General features: G+C 38.9%; 1 protein-coding gene across 8 annotated transcripts in view; it reads right to left on the reverse strand.

Moving 5' to 3' along the window:
* Positions 1-7,432, reverse strand: part of LOC141999196 (ephrin type-A receptor 6) — an 817,098-nt gene extending 809,666 nt beyond the window's left edge. For 3 of the 8 annotated variants that reach the window (XM_074972364.1, XM_074972372.1, XM_074972355.1), the window contains exon 1: positions 7,013-7,427. In XM_074972364.1, coding sequence (XP_074828465.1) covers positions 7,013-7,295 — 283 coding nt within the window. In that variant the 5' untranslated portion in view covers positions 7,296-7,427. Of the gene's footprint in view, positions 1-7,012 lie in introns of all 8 variants that reach the window. The other 5 variants (XM_074972390.1, XM_074972406.1, XM_074972381.1 and 2 more) reach the window with 5 other exon arrangements.
* Between the last annotated feature and the right edge of the window lie 8,911 nt (positions 7,433-16,343).

A 16,343-nucleotide genomic window follows, 5' to 3' on the forward strand; every position in this document is an offset into this window, starting at 1 on the left:
TCAATTAGGGTGGAATCTTTCGGGTTGTAGCTGCTAAGCGCTGGCAAGTCTACAATGAACATGTGTGAAATGCAATTTTTCAACTTGTTCCAAAGCATGGGGATGCTAAGCTTTCCAAAGAAAAGGTGGTTTTTAATGTTACAAAAATATATTGCCAACGTATTTTTTCATAACCTCATTTTTGGAGACAGATGAACCAATTTGACTAAAATTTTCCAAATAAATTCAGTCTGAGACATTCACCCACATGGTAAATATTAGCTCAAACCTTTAAAGTTTGGAAAAGTTTTATAAAAAACTCAAAACTGGGTCTTAAACTGGGAAGTGTTGGGCAACCTTAATAGGCAGTGCCTATATTATATTTAATATTCTATGTTATATTATGTTTCCATATTATGGAAACAAAATGTTTCTATGGCTTCAAATAAAAAATATTCAGAATTTGTGTTTTGTGGGAAATTTTAGCTTTTTTGTTTTGATTCAGAACCGAAATAAATTTTGAAGTGTCAGAATTTCTCACAGAAAGGAAATTCCATTTTTTGACCCGTTCTAATTTGTATACCAAAGAAATTTGTGAATTTTGCAGCTGTTGTGCAAATCAGCTGCACTTTAAGATACATATGGATGATATTTAGTACTCAGGTGCTGCTCAGAGTTTGAAGGGGCTTAAAATGTAGTAGAAAAATATTTACAGAAAAATACCAAGTGGCAGAAAAATTATCAATTACTTAGCTAATGCTATTTGACTGCTTATAGAGCTGACTGAATAGTGAACAAAATTAGTCATTAATAACTGTTCTGTGAAAACAATGCCAACAGTTATAATGAATATTTTCAAATTATTCAACCAGCTCTATATTCTGTAGACTGTTGGAATTTAGTCCAAATGCATAGACTTGAGACAACAAATGCTAGAGATGCTTAGACATCATACATCACAGACATATGTTGAGAGTGTTGAACAATGACATCAGCAAAACATTCCAAAGTTGCTAGAACTACAAACAAAAAAGACTTCAGGTCAGGTTGTACTCTCAGATATATAAACAGGCCTCAGGCAGAAGACACTTGTGAAATGGGCACTTGAGTTGAAGCAGAATTTGCCAGCGAATTGTACTCAGCTATATATACACACCTTAGAAGTAATGTCTAAATTAAATGGAATCTCACAGAAATAACGGAACAGAATCTCTAATGCCTACCAATGATGAACAGTTGAAAATTTGGTAACAAAATCATAATTGGAATGAAGGAGATCGATGGAAAAGAGAAGAAGGTTGGATTACCTTGCTACCAGGCACTAAAAGTTCCATAGTACGCTTAGGTTTGTTTCACAATGCCTATTTTCCATAAAACCATGTTGACTGACATTATATCCCTATCCTTTAATTCTTTATTAATTAAGTCCAGTATGAACATTTCCATTATTTTCCCTAGGGTTGATGTCAGGCTGACGGGTTGACAGTAACCTGGGTGATCCTGCTTGCCCTTTTTGAATATTGACACAACATTAACACTCTTTCTGTCTTCTGGAATTTCCCTGGTATTGCAAGATTTATTAAAAATTGACATAAGCAGGCCAGAGATTCTCTAGGACAACTCTTTTAGGATTCTTGGATGCAAGTTATCAAGGCTTCTTGATTTAAAAATGTCTGTCCCTGGGAGATGATGTTTAACATCCTCCTTGGTTATTAATGAACTAGAAAGTGCTTTATCATCCTCATGTGATACAATTACATCATCCTACTTTTTCATTCCACTCCATCGATTAAATTCATCTTTATACAGCATAATCAAGTCTGAAAGAGTTACTTCATGATGATCTGAAGGTGTCAGAAATTGAAGTACACTAGGTTCACTCTCGCTACTGCCAAATAGAGATGAACTGAAAGTGCTCACTCAGCATTTAGAACCAATATTTTATGAAGGGTTCTCTTCAAATCTGTTTATTGTAGATATTCTTGACTACTAGATACACAAAGTTGCATGTATATCTGCTACTGAGAAGGTTCCAATGCTGTCATTAGCACTCAAGATTATTATATGGCTCTAGGACACTCTGGAACAGTTTAAGCTCTATAAAAATTATTAATAGCTTGAGGCAGAAATAATATTGTTCTCATTATTCATTCTATGGTCTTTTAAAGGGAAGCTGTACACTTCTCCCAGACTGGTACACTTACTTTTTTTCATTTTCCCTCATATTTTCCATAGTGACTTTAATGTTAACAAAAGGTAGAGAGGGACAATCCAGAATGACAAACCCCACTGCCTACAAGACAAGCACAACATCGACAACAGGCAGCACAACTTTCCTCATACTGTCTCAAGTCCTGACCTGGAGGTAACCCTTGTAATAGCAAGCAAGTATTTCAATTTCTATACCCATTGACTCCATACGCTCATTATTCCTGTTTGTGGTTCCAGCATGTGCAATTATGACAGGGTTGTATATGAGATACGTATTTATCCATTAGGAAATGGATTTTTTTTAAAAAAAATCACCCAGCTTCCTTCAGCTGATAATGATTTTGGGTGACTGCTAATCTGTCTCAGATTTCAAGAACTGACCTATAGCTGAAAGGCTCCATTATCTGTACTTTGAGCCATGCTATTCAATTTTACTGGGGGGCGGGTGGGAGAAAGGGAAATCAATCTTATTAAAATTTGACATCATTTTGATACTGCATACTTGTGCTATGTGGACAAAGAATACAGTTTCTTTTTTAAAATAGCATGAAACAGACCAAGCTTGTACATTTCACAAGCTGGAGAAATGGATTGATACATGATATCCAAAAAGGTAACTTGCTCTTAAAGTTCACAGACATGCATGAAACATGCTATAAAATTCTGCAATCCCTGTCATTTTCTTTTAGAAATCTAAACTTTTAGTGACAGAAAGTAGTAAATATAACTTAATAGAGGGTGCAGCCCAGGAATTCTTGGATAGTGTCTTCTTCCAACATAAGATGTTTTTAAAATATCTGGGATTGTTGAATGATCTGTTATGACCCACATCTTATAGACATAAATATATTTCTGATAAAGTGACTTGTAGGTAGGATGCTATTTTCTGTATCTTCAAGCATAATTAAGAAGTCTGCTCTGAGTTTGACAGCCAAACAACTAAGCAGCAATACACGATAAAATCTAGCCCCATTTATGCAGCTAGCTAATGGTTAGATATTGGTGGCTGATCAATGTGAGTCTGGACAAACATCCCACCCAAGATCCACCCAGTGAGGTCTATGTTGCAAGAATGCCTGTTTCAGGTTGATTTCTGATTCATTGCTTGTGCACAGAAATGTGTGGACAATTATCTCATCTGTCCACAGATCTTTTTAACAGTAGAAACTAGCTCTTAGGATGGTTGCAATTTATTTTTGAACTCACCATTCCATTAAGATAAATGAGTAAGTTCATTCCTCTGTCAATACTATTGTTTCAGTCTGTCTTGCCCAGATAGAACAAGACACTGTGTATTGATTTACTGAGTGAAGGATAAGAACCTAAGAGTCTAGGAACTATATTAAAAAATTAAAAGTTTTATTTTTTTAAAGGAAAAGAACCCTTACCTATTCTGAATCTATGGATTTACTTAGTCCTTTAATAGTATACTCCAGTTTTTGACATGACACTGAAAAACATCACTTCAGAGGATTAACTGCAAACACTGCATTAAAGGCTCTTTTTGTTGCCATGGTGGGATAGAAAAATGAAATAAATTACTATATTTTTCTCTTTAAAGAATATTCCTTTGTGATTCTTCCAGACTTTTGATATTGTTGACCTATGTCTTCACCATTTGCAAATATGTATTGAAAGGTAAGAGGTCAAAGACATCAAATCTTAAAACCAAACTCAAAACTCAATGGAACTTAATGAGCATATTTTTAACTATGATTTACCCAACTCCATTTTCAAAATTAATATTCTGAAATGTTGCCATATGAAAACTTGAGTATAGAAATGTCTTATTTTTTCTTTAGTGCACTACAGCAGATTTCAAAAATTTCTTATAGGTTCTTAACATCTGGGTATCCAAATGTAAGTAACTAGTATTTTAATACTAATCCTTTGAGTGTGTTTGTACAATGAATGACTTCCCCAGTGTATCCAGATTTTCCATTCAATTCCACTCTGAGTTAATGCAATATTTCTCAATTTTCACTCTGTTTTGAGAAAGTCTCCATTAAAACTAAACTTCATTGGATAACATTTTATTAAGCAGATGCTCATGTACATTTTGGATTTGGGGCCTATTTTAGTCATTTTCAATTCATGACTAATATCAGATTGAGTATGATTTTTAATTGTGTGACTTTTATAATATAATCATGATGCTCAAAAATGACCTCTCAGAGTACTGAAAGTTTTCACAAGTGAAGTGTAAAAGGAGAAAGTAATTACAAAAATGTTAGGAAATCCCACAATACTGTACTCAGCAAATAACGGAATATCCCAACATTGTTCATAACAGTTATTAGCAAGATATATTCTCTCTTTGAATAAATCTATTGAAAGGCATTTGAAAAACTTTCAAAATGTATTTTTTAAAATGCAACTAATCCTGGAGGAATTCTCTTCTGGGATAATTTGTTTTACTTAACTTTTTTTTCCCCATAATTTTTGACTCTGTAAGGTAAACTACGCTTAAACATTATTGCCAACTTAATTACCCCTGTACACATTAATAGATATTAATCTAATTTGAAATATTTCCTACAAAAATCTTTATCCTTAGTCCAAGTAATCAGGCTTTAAATTTTTCAAAGTGACTACATACTTTGCTTTATTAACTATATATATTTGTATGCCTGGATAGGCCTTATAATATAGTAGACTTTAGTATGCACTAGCAAGAAGGTGAAGTAAAAGACAAACAATATTGTGCTGCCATGGAAGATTTGTGTTTCCCATGCAAAAGAGGATATGTACTCAATGGTTTTTGTAAGGTTATAAACTGTAAAAATCATAATCCCTGAGCTTTTAAAAAATGTATTATAGAAAAGTTAAAGGGTCATTATCAACTTAATTGCTAATCATTTTAAAAACATGTAGTAAGTAATTTCAGATACTATACCTGCCCCTCATTCCTCATGCAAATTTTTGCATTTTTATTATAATATTTTCCCATGTCTAAAAATGTTATTCTCTTTTATTCTTGTGATAAAAATCCATTAAAAATGTATTGTACTGAGGAAAAATTAAATTGATTATATACAAAGTGCTGTCAAATCCATGATTTTTTTTTAAAAAAAATCCTTTCCTCTAATCTTTTCCTACTTCTTAGGTATTCCTTATAATGATAATGGTTAAAAATATTTCAGATAAATAACATTTAAGATGTGTCCCTTTAAAACTGTCCTTCAACTATTTGATTTTACGCCTACACTAAAATTATATCACATGAAGTTGAGTCATGCCAAAATATCCCAAACAGTTAAGGATTAAATATATCACACATGTCCTCCAATATTTTGGCAGAAAAAACGTACATTAACAACGTAGTTAAGGAAATGCTCTGTTCTACTCAGATGTTGGATGGCATGCAATATAGTATGTTTCACCTTCAGCTATGTTTGTTTCCTTTTAATTTCTTTGAAAAAAATCTTAATGTTCCTTGAATACACAGTATATTTTCTACGGATCTTTTTAAATAGAGTGATTACTGTGTAGAGTCACTTTTGGTACAGAGACTACATTTTAGCATGGACTACGCTATAGCCAAGGGGGTAAAATATATTGTGTCAAGTAATACATAACTGGCATGTACCTGCAATAATAAATTAAAAGAGCATTTTGGGCAGCCAAGAATTGCCACACGTGCAAAATAAAAACGTCATCTTGAGGTCTTTATATGATTTCTCAATAAAGGGAGCAGCCATCTCATTTTAGATGATGTGAGCTTCCAAAATTATTTTTGAGTGTGCTTTTTGAGTTAAATAAGAGGAAAGCACATCTTATAATTCAAATTTTAAATAAAAATATGCTACCATTCTCTGCTAACTTTCAGCCTAGACCAAGTTCTACTGTACAGTTATGTACCTATGAAAACAGACATTGATATAGAAAGCCCATTACGATCTTAATTACATCAGGACTAAGATCCCTTTCTACAGTACATGCTCTAATATTGCTATCATAGGGCAAAAAAGTCCCTTTAATATCACACCAATTTCATTCAGGATGGTACACTTTTCTACTCATTGTATGTTCGGGTTCAGTCTTACCCCTTTTGAAATCCAGGAGAGGTGGGGGTTTTTGTGGACTTCGGTAGGTATATGATTGGTCCCTTACTGCAAAAGAAAATAGTTCTAATATTCAACCTCCTCCACACACACCCCCACCTCTCTCACACACACACTATAGGCTTCCTTCCCAGAAATACTAAGTTTTAAAGAGTCATCTACTTGCCTTTGAGGGAGTTACCTGTCAAATCATTCACAGAGAACAAATGAAAAAGACAGGTATTTGTGTTTCCTATTATCTGTACCAGAAACAATCAACCCACCCAAGAGAAATCCCTACAGAGAAGACACTGGTTGTATTTTACAGAAATGGGCAAAATATTTAATCTATTTGCTGTCTGTACCTATGGATCTCACTTGAACTTAAAGGAAGAGCTGAGGTCTTCAAGAGTTTCATTGAGGTTTTTAATCAGTGCCACATTTCCTGCTCACTGAGAGCATTTCCTCTGAGAGCACTGAACCAGCCACTGTCGGTGGGGCTGCGGAATCCCCCTGAACTTGTTCCTCTTCTTGGTGCTTTAGCATTGGAACATTGCCCATCAGGCCCCTAAGTGGGGCAGCCAATTCGCCCTCTCAGAAGAGGGCGAGCAAAGTACCCTCAGCCCTGCACGATAAGCATATTGCTACCGTCATTGCCATGGCTACTGCCAGCTCCCCAGCACCCGACTGCCAGAGCCAGGTGCCTAGAGGTAAGAAAAGTTGATGTGAGCAAAGCCACACAGAGTGATGCCTTCCCATCCCGCCACGCCGCTCTTTACCTTGGTTGCTGGAGACTTGGCTGCAGCCCGCCGGGCACGCCGTCAGCAAAGGGAAGAACAGGCCAAATTTCCAGAGCAAACTTCTCGCTTCACCACCCCCCATGGCTGGTGCCGGCGCCCCCTGGTCCTTGCCCCGGGAAGGCGGGGCGGGCTTCAGGTCCTCTTCCTCCTCCAAGCCAGCGGGAAACGCTGTTGCCCCCCAACGCCGGAGGGCAGGGTCTAGTCGGCCAGGTGCCTCCGATAGGGCTGCCGCCAGGTGCTGCAGAGGCTGGAGTAATGGCATCCACTGGTGGGGTCCCGGGGCGGGAGGTCAGGAGGCGGCGGCCGAGGGAGGAGTAGCCACAGCGGCCAGAAGGCTGGAGCTGCCGTCCTGGCTGCGCGGGGGGGTCACTGGAGCGCAGCCGCCGGCGGGAGCCGGGCGAGCTCCGGGAACTTTGCCTCGAGGCTTGGGAGCTCGCTGCCCTCCCGCCCGGGCTGCCGCCGCCCGCCCAGTCAGCCCCGCAGCCGCTTCGGCACCGGCCCCCACAGCGGCGGCAGCCTCCTGCTGGGGAGCATCCCCATCCCGCCTCCGCACCGCCTGGCCCCCCCACCACAGCCGACGCGGTTCAGCCTCCTCCCCCCTCCCCAGCCCCCAGCCAGGAGGGAGCTCGCTGCCGGCCGAGCCGCCCCCCGGGCCGAGGCGGGAGGCCGCTGAAGACAGCTGGACAGCTCCCCGAGCCGCCTGGCAGCTCGGTAAAACTTGCAGCGCGCCGGAGCCCCGGCGCCTGGCCCCCGGGCGGTCTCTTGCTCGCTCGCTCTGTGGCGGGGCGCGGGCAGCAATCCGGCGGCGCTCGGTGCGGTGGCGGCGGCGGCGGCTCTCTCCCGGGCTGCCTTGCCTTCAGGTCGGCTGCAGCCTCGGGTCCCCTCTGCCGCCTCTGGGGCGATCACCCCTCATTAGCGCCCGCGGGATGGCTCCGAGCTGGCGTCGGACGAGCAGAGCCGGGGGGTCTCCTTGGGCAGGCGGACATTGCAAGCAGCGGGCATTGCTCGCTGCAGAAATCCCCCCCCACCGCCCCAGAAAAAGAAGCGGCGGGTCCCTAAATGTGGGCACAATGTGGCAGGTGGAGGGGGGGGGGGAGGTGCAAAGCAAGAAAGAGCTCGGACTCTCGCTGGCCCCTCCTCAGCGGCTCTCCTGAGAAGAGGTGATCCTGAGTGCGTGCGTGTGCGTGTGTGTGCAGCAAGCGGCGAAGAGCTTTCCGAGCCTGGAAGCTGCTCGCAGCCCGCAGGTCATATGCAGCCTGTTCAGCACTAGAGGGGGTTAGTTGACAAGACAAAAATCCCTCCACTTTGCTGGGGGACGGGGGACTGAGCATTAACATATTTTAAGAGGAGAGATGCGCTTATACTAAACTTAAGTCATTTTTAAAGGCGTACTAGTCAACCTTGCAGCGTATTGTGCAATGTGGTTGTTCTTTTTAACTGTCTCGCTCTTTTCTTAAAGAATTTGTCTTCCTTAGAACAAGTTGTTCCAATTTTCGTCAGAATAATAAGGGCCAAAGAACGAATGGGAAGACAGAGAGTGTGCGCATACATATCTGGGAGAGCAGGAATAATTTTACAGGAGGGTATTTTTACTAATGAATATGGAACAAAAGAAAAGGAATCTGTTGCCCAGCTGGACAACAATTTATCAACTATGATGTTATCAAGCATTTTAGGAAACCTATGCTTACTATTTACTAGATATAATGCCTTTTAAAGGAAAAAGTCACTCAGTTCACACAATACATCCCAGCTATAAATATTTTGGGCATATAGCTCTGAAGAAAAACGAACTGTAGATTCTTTCTAATTCAGCTAGCTACTCTCTCTCTCTCTCTCTCTCTCTGTGTATCCTCCCTCCCCACAGCAACAAAAAAGGATGCTACTTTGTATTTTGTAGAAGTATGAAGCATAAGTAATTTTGGGGAATGTGTATATATTGATCAGATCTACATGGTCCACCTCAGAGGTTAATACAATATAACCCTGTGCATGACAAGAGGTATTACCTTAACTTTTGTTTTGAGGTGGATTCAATATTTTAACTACTGCACTTAAAAATAACCCTTTTATATACTGGGTCACTCACCCTTGTTATTTGTTTTGCCATTAATCCATGGTTGGCACTGTTTAAGGGAAATATTTGAGTTCCTGAATTTGTAGAGCTTGAGAAAAAATATAAAAATACAAACAAATGTGGGAGCCTAACATTAGGTGACCAAACCCATATTCATACACTAAATAAAATTAATCTAATTTTCACAGGTGCTGAGCAACTATCAATCCCATTTAAGTCAATGGGAAGGTCAGGTAGAGGTGCACAGCACTGCAGAAAATCCAGCAATTTTTACTTAGATACCTAAGTATGATTCAGAATATAAAGCATTTCATGGAAATGACTGTTTTGTAATACAGGAATTTAAAATACTGACAAGAATTAAATTTAGAATCAGTTATCTTACTCAGGTTTTCTTTAAAATAGCTATTTAAAGTAATTTATCTTTTCTTATACTGTGAGTGAACTAAAATACATTTCCAAGTCTTTTAGGCAACACTTTTGTGATACATATTGATCCTAAACTAAGTTAATCTTTCACACGTCATTAGCTTAGATAACAACCTATTATGAAGTAAAACAGTTGGGTAAATATTAGTGTCTTGCTCTAGTTTCATTTGGGAAGCATGAGGAGAAAGATTCTGTTTTTAGAATTTCATCAGCTATATGGAAGCCACAATTAAAATACCTTTATAATTACATCATTACTGTTTTTTTAAGGACATTGTAATGAAACAAAGAAATAGTAGGTTTCAGAGTAGCAGCTGTGTTCGTCTGTATTCGCAAAAAGAAAAGGAGTACTTGTGGTACCTTAGAGACTAACAAATTTATTTGAGCATAAGCTGTAGCTCACGAAAGCTTATGCTCAAATAAATTTGTTAGTCTCTAAGGTGCCACAAGTACTCTTTTTTTAAAGCAATAGTAGTATTTTAATAAAATTTTAGTTCTATTATTTCAGGAGAATTCAGATCTCTCAGATATTGCAAATGTATATTTGCTTTTGTTCTTGTCTCAACAAGATGCCTTACAACCAGATTGTCACAGGAAGCACTTAATTCACAAAAAATAAAAAGGTGCCTCCTTTTACGTGTCATTTAGCCTCGTTCCTATCCATGAGAGTTGTCTGTTCATTAATTAAAACACATTTTAAAAATATTGTAATATAGTGGCCAATTAAAATATATTGTAAAATTATAAAGCAGTAATACAAATATTGTGATTAAGGTGGGCTTCCATCCCTCATTTATGGTTACTATATGCAGATTTTGGCTGTTTAAATTAGTTTTTTCTCAAACAGCATTACCTACACACCACATATGTATATATATGAAAATAAAATACACACTGTTGTATGCCTTCCTCAGAGGTGGCTGTATGACTTAAAAGGAAGTTGCTTACTGTACATCAACTATCCTTACTTGTGAAGAATAAATCCAAATTAAATTAAAAACACTAAAAAATTCTGGTTTACAACCTTTTATTTTTACATGTAGTTAAATAATGTAAAAAGGAGTCAGTAAAGGATATGATAATATCACTGCAAAATCTTTGTATGTATGTTTTCTTAAACATGTAAAGTGCAGTCTGACCTCCAGGTAACCTTGAATTCTACAAGCTACAGGGAACAGTTATGTAAGAGAACAGTTAAAAGGGAAACACTTTATCTTAAGTGTCCATTAACTAATGCCTAGCTAGATGGTGAATTTCTGCAAAACTACTAGGAAGGCAAACCTAACGTTCATATAAATGCTAGACGAAATGTCCTATTGCCATGAATTTCAAGTGCAGTCTTAATCAGACACTTTGTTTTATTTAAACACAAACACACTAAGCATAAAAGAATACGGAAATACAAACACTCTAGGCATAAATATACTGGGTCTCTATAATTTGCCTACTCAGAGATTTCTGAAAAGTAACTCAGAAACTATCTTAAATAGTGGAACAGGTGGGACATTAAACTTTAAAAAACAGCAATAAAACACAAGAAGGGGGATAGAACTTTGTAGCCACCTCACAACAGAAACAAAGATTCCTAATGAGCATATTCTTAATGAATCAAGGAAGTTGCACCCCTTTAAGCCAGTGCTGAATTTGGCCCATCAGTTCAACAGAAAAAATGCTGTTTGATTTTTTCCTGTATTTTTTGAATGTGATATACTCTGCAAAACTGATTTTTTCCCCTTTTTGGTTGGTGCACTGCAAAAAAACCAAACATTTAACTAAGATAATATCAAATTAAACTCAATATAATAGAAGGTAAACAGACTTAGCCTTGTCTTTAGTAAAAATATATAGAATGTATCTTACATTTTGTTCATGACAATAAACTGTAGTGTGAACTAACAACAGATATAGTTACAATATTTTACTATTTTCTCCACATATTTTTACATACAGAACTTGTTAAAGATAAAATAAAATCTTGACTAAAAAGTTGGGGTGTCTTGAGGATAGATCTACTGTAGTCATTAAATACAATTGTCTTTGGGGAGTTGATTGGATTTAGCATTTTTTAAAAATATTATCATATTTGAGCCAAAAGTTTGAATAATTATCCAGGATTAAAAAACAGACCAATTTAGTAAATAAATAATTAATCTGGAGTATATAAACTGAACAAAATAATTGAAATATGGCTTTAAATCTCATATACTGATTCCATAAAACTGTCTGTCCTATTAACATTCTTAATTAATTAAGTATACCGTTGAGTTGTTCGCTCTACCACCAACAATTTTACAGAATAGGTCACATGTTCAAGATTCTAAAATTACACTTTTCCATACAAATGAATTTTACATGAGTTCTATTGTTGTATAGAATTGTTGCTGCAGTGAGTAGTGCTGTTAGTTTAACACAGCCCTTACCTTTTAGCAAATTTAATAGTAAACTGTTACTAATACAGGACAAATAGTTTTCCCTCTATTACCACCATACTCTTTTTGACAGTGTAAAATATTGCTGCGGTATGTGTAAAAATGTAATCAACAAGGCAAGTGTTTCTTTTGTTCTGTACTTGCAGGTTTTAGTCGTTTTCTAAGTTCACAAAAACCTAAAAGGCAGAAAAAGGCAGAAAAAAATATTTTAAAGGTGAAAAAAAAAAAAAAAAAAAACACCAGCACATTTTCCAAAAAAGACAACTTGATAAATCAAGCTAAGATTTTTTTTTAAGTAATTACTACACAAATAGATAAAAATACTAAGCTTGGACAGAATAATGTTCAAATTCTGACATTGCAAAATGTTATTAGCTGTAAAGAATTTTTAACCTTTCACAAATTCAAAATAGCAGGAAAATAAAGATTACAATTCATAGTTTACTATGTTATAGAAGAAAGTGTAGTGGGAAACAATTACCATGTATACAGTTACAAGGAAAGTTGCTTAAAGTTATGTTTGCTAATTTTTTAAGATATGTAGCTAGACTACTTATTTCATTACAGCTGACTTGTATATATCATGGACTTATTTTGATCACACTAATTCTAATGCTATGCACTATGTAAGAATATGTAATTTCATTAAGTGACAATGAGCCAATTATATTGAACAAATTTGGGGGCAATTATTGGTAAAATGTGAGGTATGGTAGCTAAACACCATCTTGTTACAGGGACACTGTGTAGCCTGGAGTTGCCCCAAATTATTTTTACAGTAACTACTGAGTCACCAGGGTTAAGTGGAATATTATATTCTTTTCCCACTTTACACATAGCATAGGGGCTTGTTGGGGGAGGGTGGATAGGGGTCAGGGCAGTCGTGGGGGGGAGGGGGTTGGATAGGGGATGGAGTCCTGGGGGGGTGGTTAGGGACGGGGAGTCCCAGGAGGGGGTGGTCAGGGAACAAGGATTGGGGGGTTGGATGAGTCAGGGGTTTGAGGGGGGCAGTCAGGGGGCAGGGGGCCAGGCTGTTTATGGAGGGCAGGGTAGGGAAGGCTGTGCCTCCCCAGAGTTTTGCAACCCTGATGTGTCCCTCGAGCCAAAAAGCTTGCCCACCCCTGTACTAGAGAGACAAGGTGGGTGAGGTAATATCTTTTATTAGACCAACTTCTGTGTAACCTTGAAAGCTTGTCTCTTTCACCAACAGAAGTTGGTCCAGTAACAGATATTACCTCACCTACCTTGTCTCTCTAATATCCTGGGAACAGCATAGGTAGAACAACTCTGCATACAACAAGGGTACATGCTGCAGGAGTGCATGAATGAATAATAACATTGCCTGCCTGTAATGGGACGTGACTCACCACCACAGCGCTGCCTGCTGGCTGTCCTGTGAATTGGCTCAGGGATTGCCAGTATGCCCTTCACAGGTGGTGTCTCGCCCGTCATCTTGTATGTCTCCACCTCCAGGACCTGCGTTGCTCCCTGGACTGCATCATCCTCTTCTGGACACAGCCCTCCTGTGTCCCAGTTGGTCCTTTCCCCCATTCCAGGGGACCAACAGTCCTTAGTCCAACCACTTGCCTCTGTGGCAAACTGCAGTCCCGATTCTAGCTGCTCATCTCAGTGGCAAATTGCAGTCCATTCACCAGTCACTCCCCTCAGTGGCAAGTGGGGGGGACCTGGGCCCGCCCGCTACTCTGGGTCCCAACTCAGGGACCTTATTGCTGGCAGACACGTACTACCCCTCCTCCAACTCTGCCATCTCCTTCCCTGGACCACGTCCCTGCAGCCCCAGCACCTTCTCTGCACTTGTATCAGGGCCCCAATCTAGTAGCCATCAGCCTGGAGCTTTCTCCTAGTCTGCTGATCCTACCCAGCACTGCTCCATCCAGTGCTGATTAAAATGCTCATTGCATAATAATTCCAAATGGTATATTTATACTAATAAATTCAGCATTGTTTGACATTCGCATTTGAAAGGTGTGGGCTTTTTTCTCCCCTATAGAATAAGGTAAGAACTTTGGGGAAAACCCAATCTCCCACCAAAACAACAATACTTACAAGAAAAGTATAAAATATTGAAAACAAAAATTGAGATGAGACAAATTATCAGTGTAACCTTGTAAACAGCAACAATTCCTGAGTTTTGCTCTCAGAATGCTGTTAGCTTGGGACAAATGGAAGCTGTCTGTTTCTAAATATTCTACTTGAGTTTTACAATACCTTAGGAAAAAATGGGGAAACTTTCTGTGCTTTGTTAATATATATTGCTTCTGAAATCAAATCCTGTGGCTACTTACTGTTTGTCTTGAACTAATACTATATCTGTTTAAAGATTTGAATCTTCCTGATTGGTTTTTCCTTTCAGTACTGCTGCCTTGTAGAAGAAAATGAGAAAACACTGAGGTTGTAAACCGTGGCACAGTACAGATAACAAGAAATGCAAACAACCAGACTTATTATAAAGACATATCTTTTTGCCCTTATCCAACTAAAGCTTAATGCTGAAATTGCTTCAGGCACAGGATCAGACATGTTTATCATTACCACAGATGAACATTCTGTTTGAACAATAACTCTACCTCTGTTCATATCTATACTATCTTACTAGCTGGTGTGATGTGATGTTTATGATTCTAAAACACCATGTTGAGCGGGTCCATGGTAAGAGAAAGTAATTGTTCCCAATTGTGGCAAGGTTGCTGATACAAACTCTTTTGCTACTGCTTTAAATAAAAGGCCACATTCTGCCATTTTGTAGTTATATGCAAGAAGCCTTGTGATAGGGTGTACCAGGCCTTTGTGGACCATTGCTGGAGACCCCGCTGCTCTGCTACACCCCACCCCAGGAAGTGGCAATGTGGGAGGAAAAGAGTAGCAAAGGTGGGTCTGCCAATCCTATCTATAGAGGCTTCATTGGAGCAGCCATCTTGAAAGCTAGCTAGATCTCATCCTCCATGGGGTAGAAAGGCTAGTGACAGCGAATCAGAGCCCAGCAAGCTCAGATAAAAGGAACTACAGGGCCTTAGCAGGTCAGAAGAGTGAAGAAAGGTGTGCCTCTCTGGCTTGGAGATATTGACTCTGAGAGAGGGCTGGAGATAAAAGGAGCCAGGTTGGAAGAGTCCTAGGGAAATAGTGGTGATGTACTGGAGTAAGCAGTATGTGGCTGCTGTGTACAGGGTTCCTGGGTTAGAACTTGGAGTAGTGGGTGGGCCCCAGTTCCCCCACTGGCCATAAGTAAAGTGGTGTAAACTCCAAAAGGTGACAGGCTTTATTTTGGAGCCTGAACAAAGGACTGAATTTAAAAGGCCCAGAGTTGGGACTGAAAACCCTAGCAAGAGCAAATAGATGGCTTAGTTATTGGACTCTAAACACCCTGGAATGGGTTCATTTGGACCTTGTGACTTGGCCACAAGGCCAAGCCACTGAAGACCTGCCAAGGGATGGTCAACAACCTACTCGGGGCACCAGGGGTGAGAAAAGGACTTTGGTCAGCACCCAGCTGCTTGGAGCTGCTCAGGACGTCCCCCTTTACAGTCCTTCACTGCTGCACAAACAAAAGTCAGTCTCAATCACTCACTCAGTCCTATACCCCACACAAAATACTTAGCTAAATTAAGGTTGAAAAGGTGTTAACCTTCAATCCAATCTTTTTAAGTCTCCATGTTAGAACATAAAACCCCATTAAGTATGAGAAAATGTACAGCTATGGTATCCAATCAATTCTCCAACACAATGTAATAAGTGACCATTCACTAATCACCCAGTTCATACCACTCATTCAATCTTAACTTTGCCCCCTTTGCCTATTAACACAGGAGTACTGACAAAACCTACAGTGAATTGAACTTATTATGCAAAATAGCAACAATACACTAGAATTATTCACTATATACCAGAATTATTCACTATATCACAGTTATCTTCTAGAGTACTTGCAAAAAGAATATTTTACAAATATAGCACAATGAACAAATGTATTAACTCAAAACCCCCAAACATTCCAATTCTACATCTATACAAACAAACTTGCCCTGCACCAGAATGTCACTATGTAATAAAACTCAAATATTACACATAATTTACGGGAAATGTGAAGGATTGTTATCTGTCCCATTGCAATCAATGGAAGCTTTGCCACAAACTTAAAAAAGACAAAGGATCAGGCCCTGAGGCTGACAGCTTTTTAAATATTCTAAATATACTCCTGAAAAATGCACGTGCATAACTATGAAACTAACACCACCGTTCAACTGAAACACACCAAACAAGGCTAATGTTGAGTGGTTGATAGAAATTACTAGGGATAACAGTCAATAGTTATCTATTTTATGGAAGTAGTGAATAGGTTAGATATCCTAACTGTACA

Source organism: Natator depressus, chromosome 1, assembly GCF_965152275.1.
Source record: "Natator depressus isolate rNatDep1 chromosome 1, rNatDep2.hap1, whole genome shotgun sequence".
Lineage (NCBI taxonomy): Eukaryota > Metazoa > Chordata > Testudines > Cheloniidae > Natator > Natator depressus.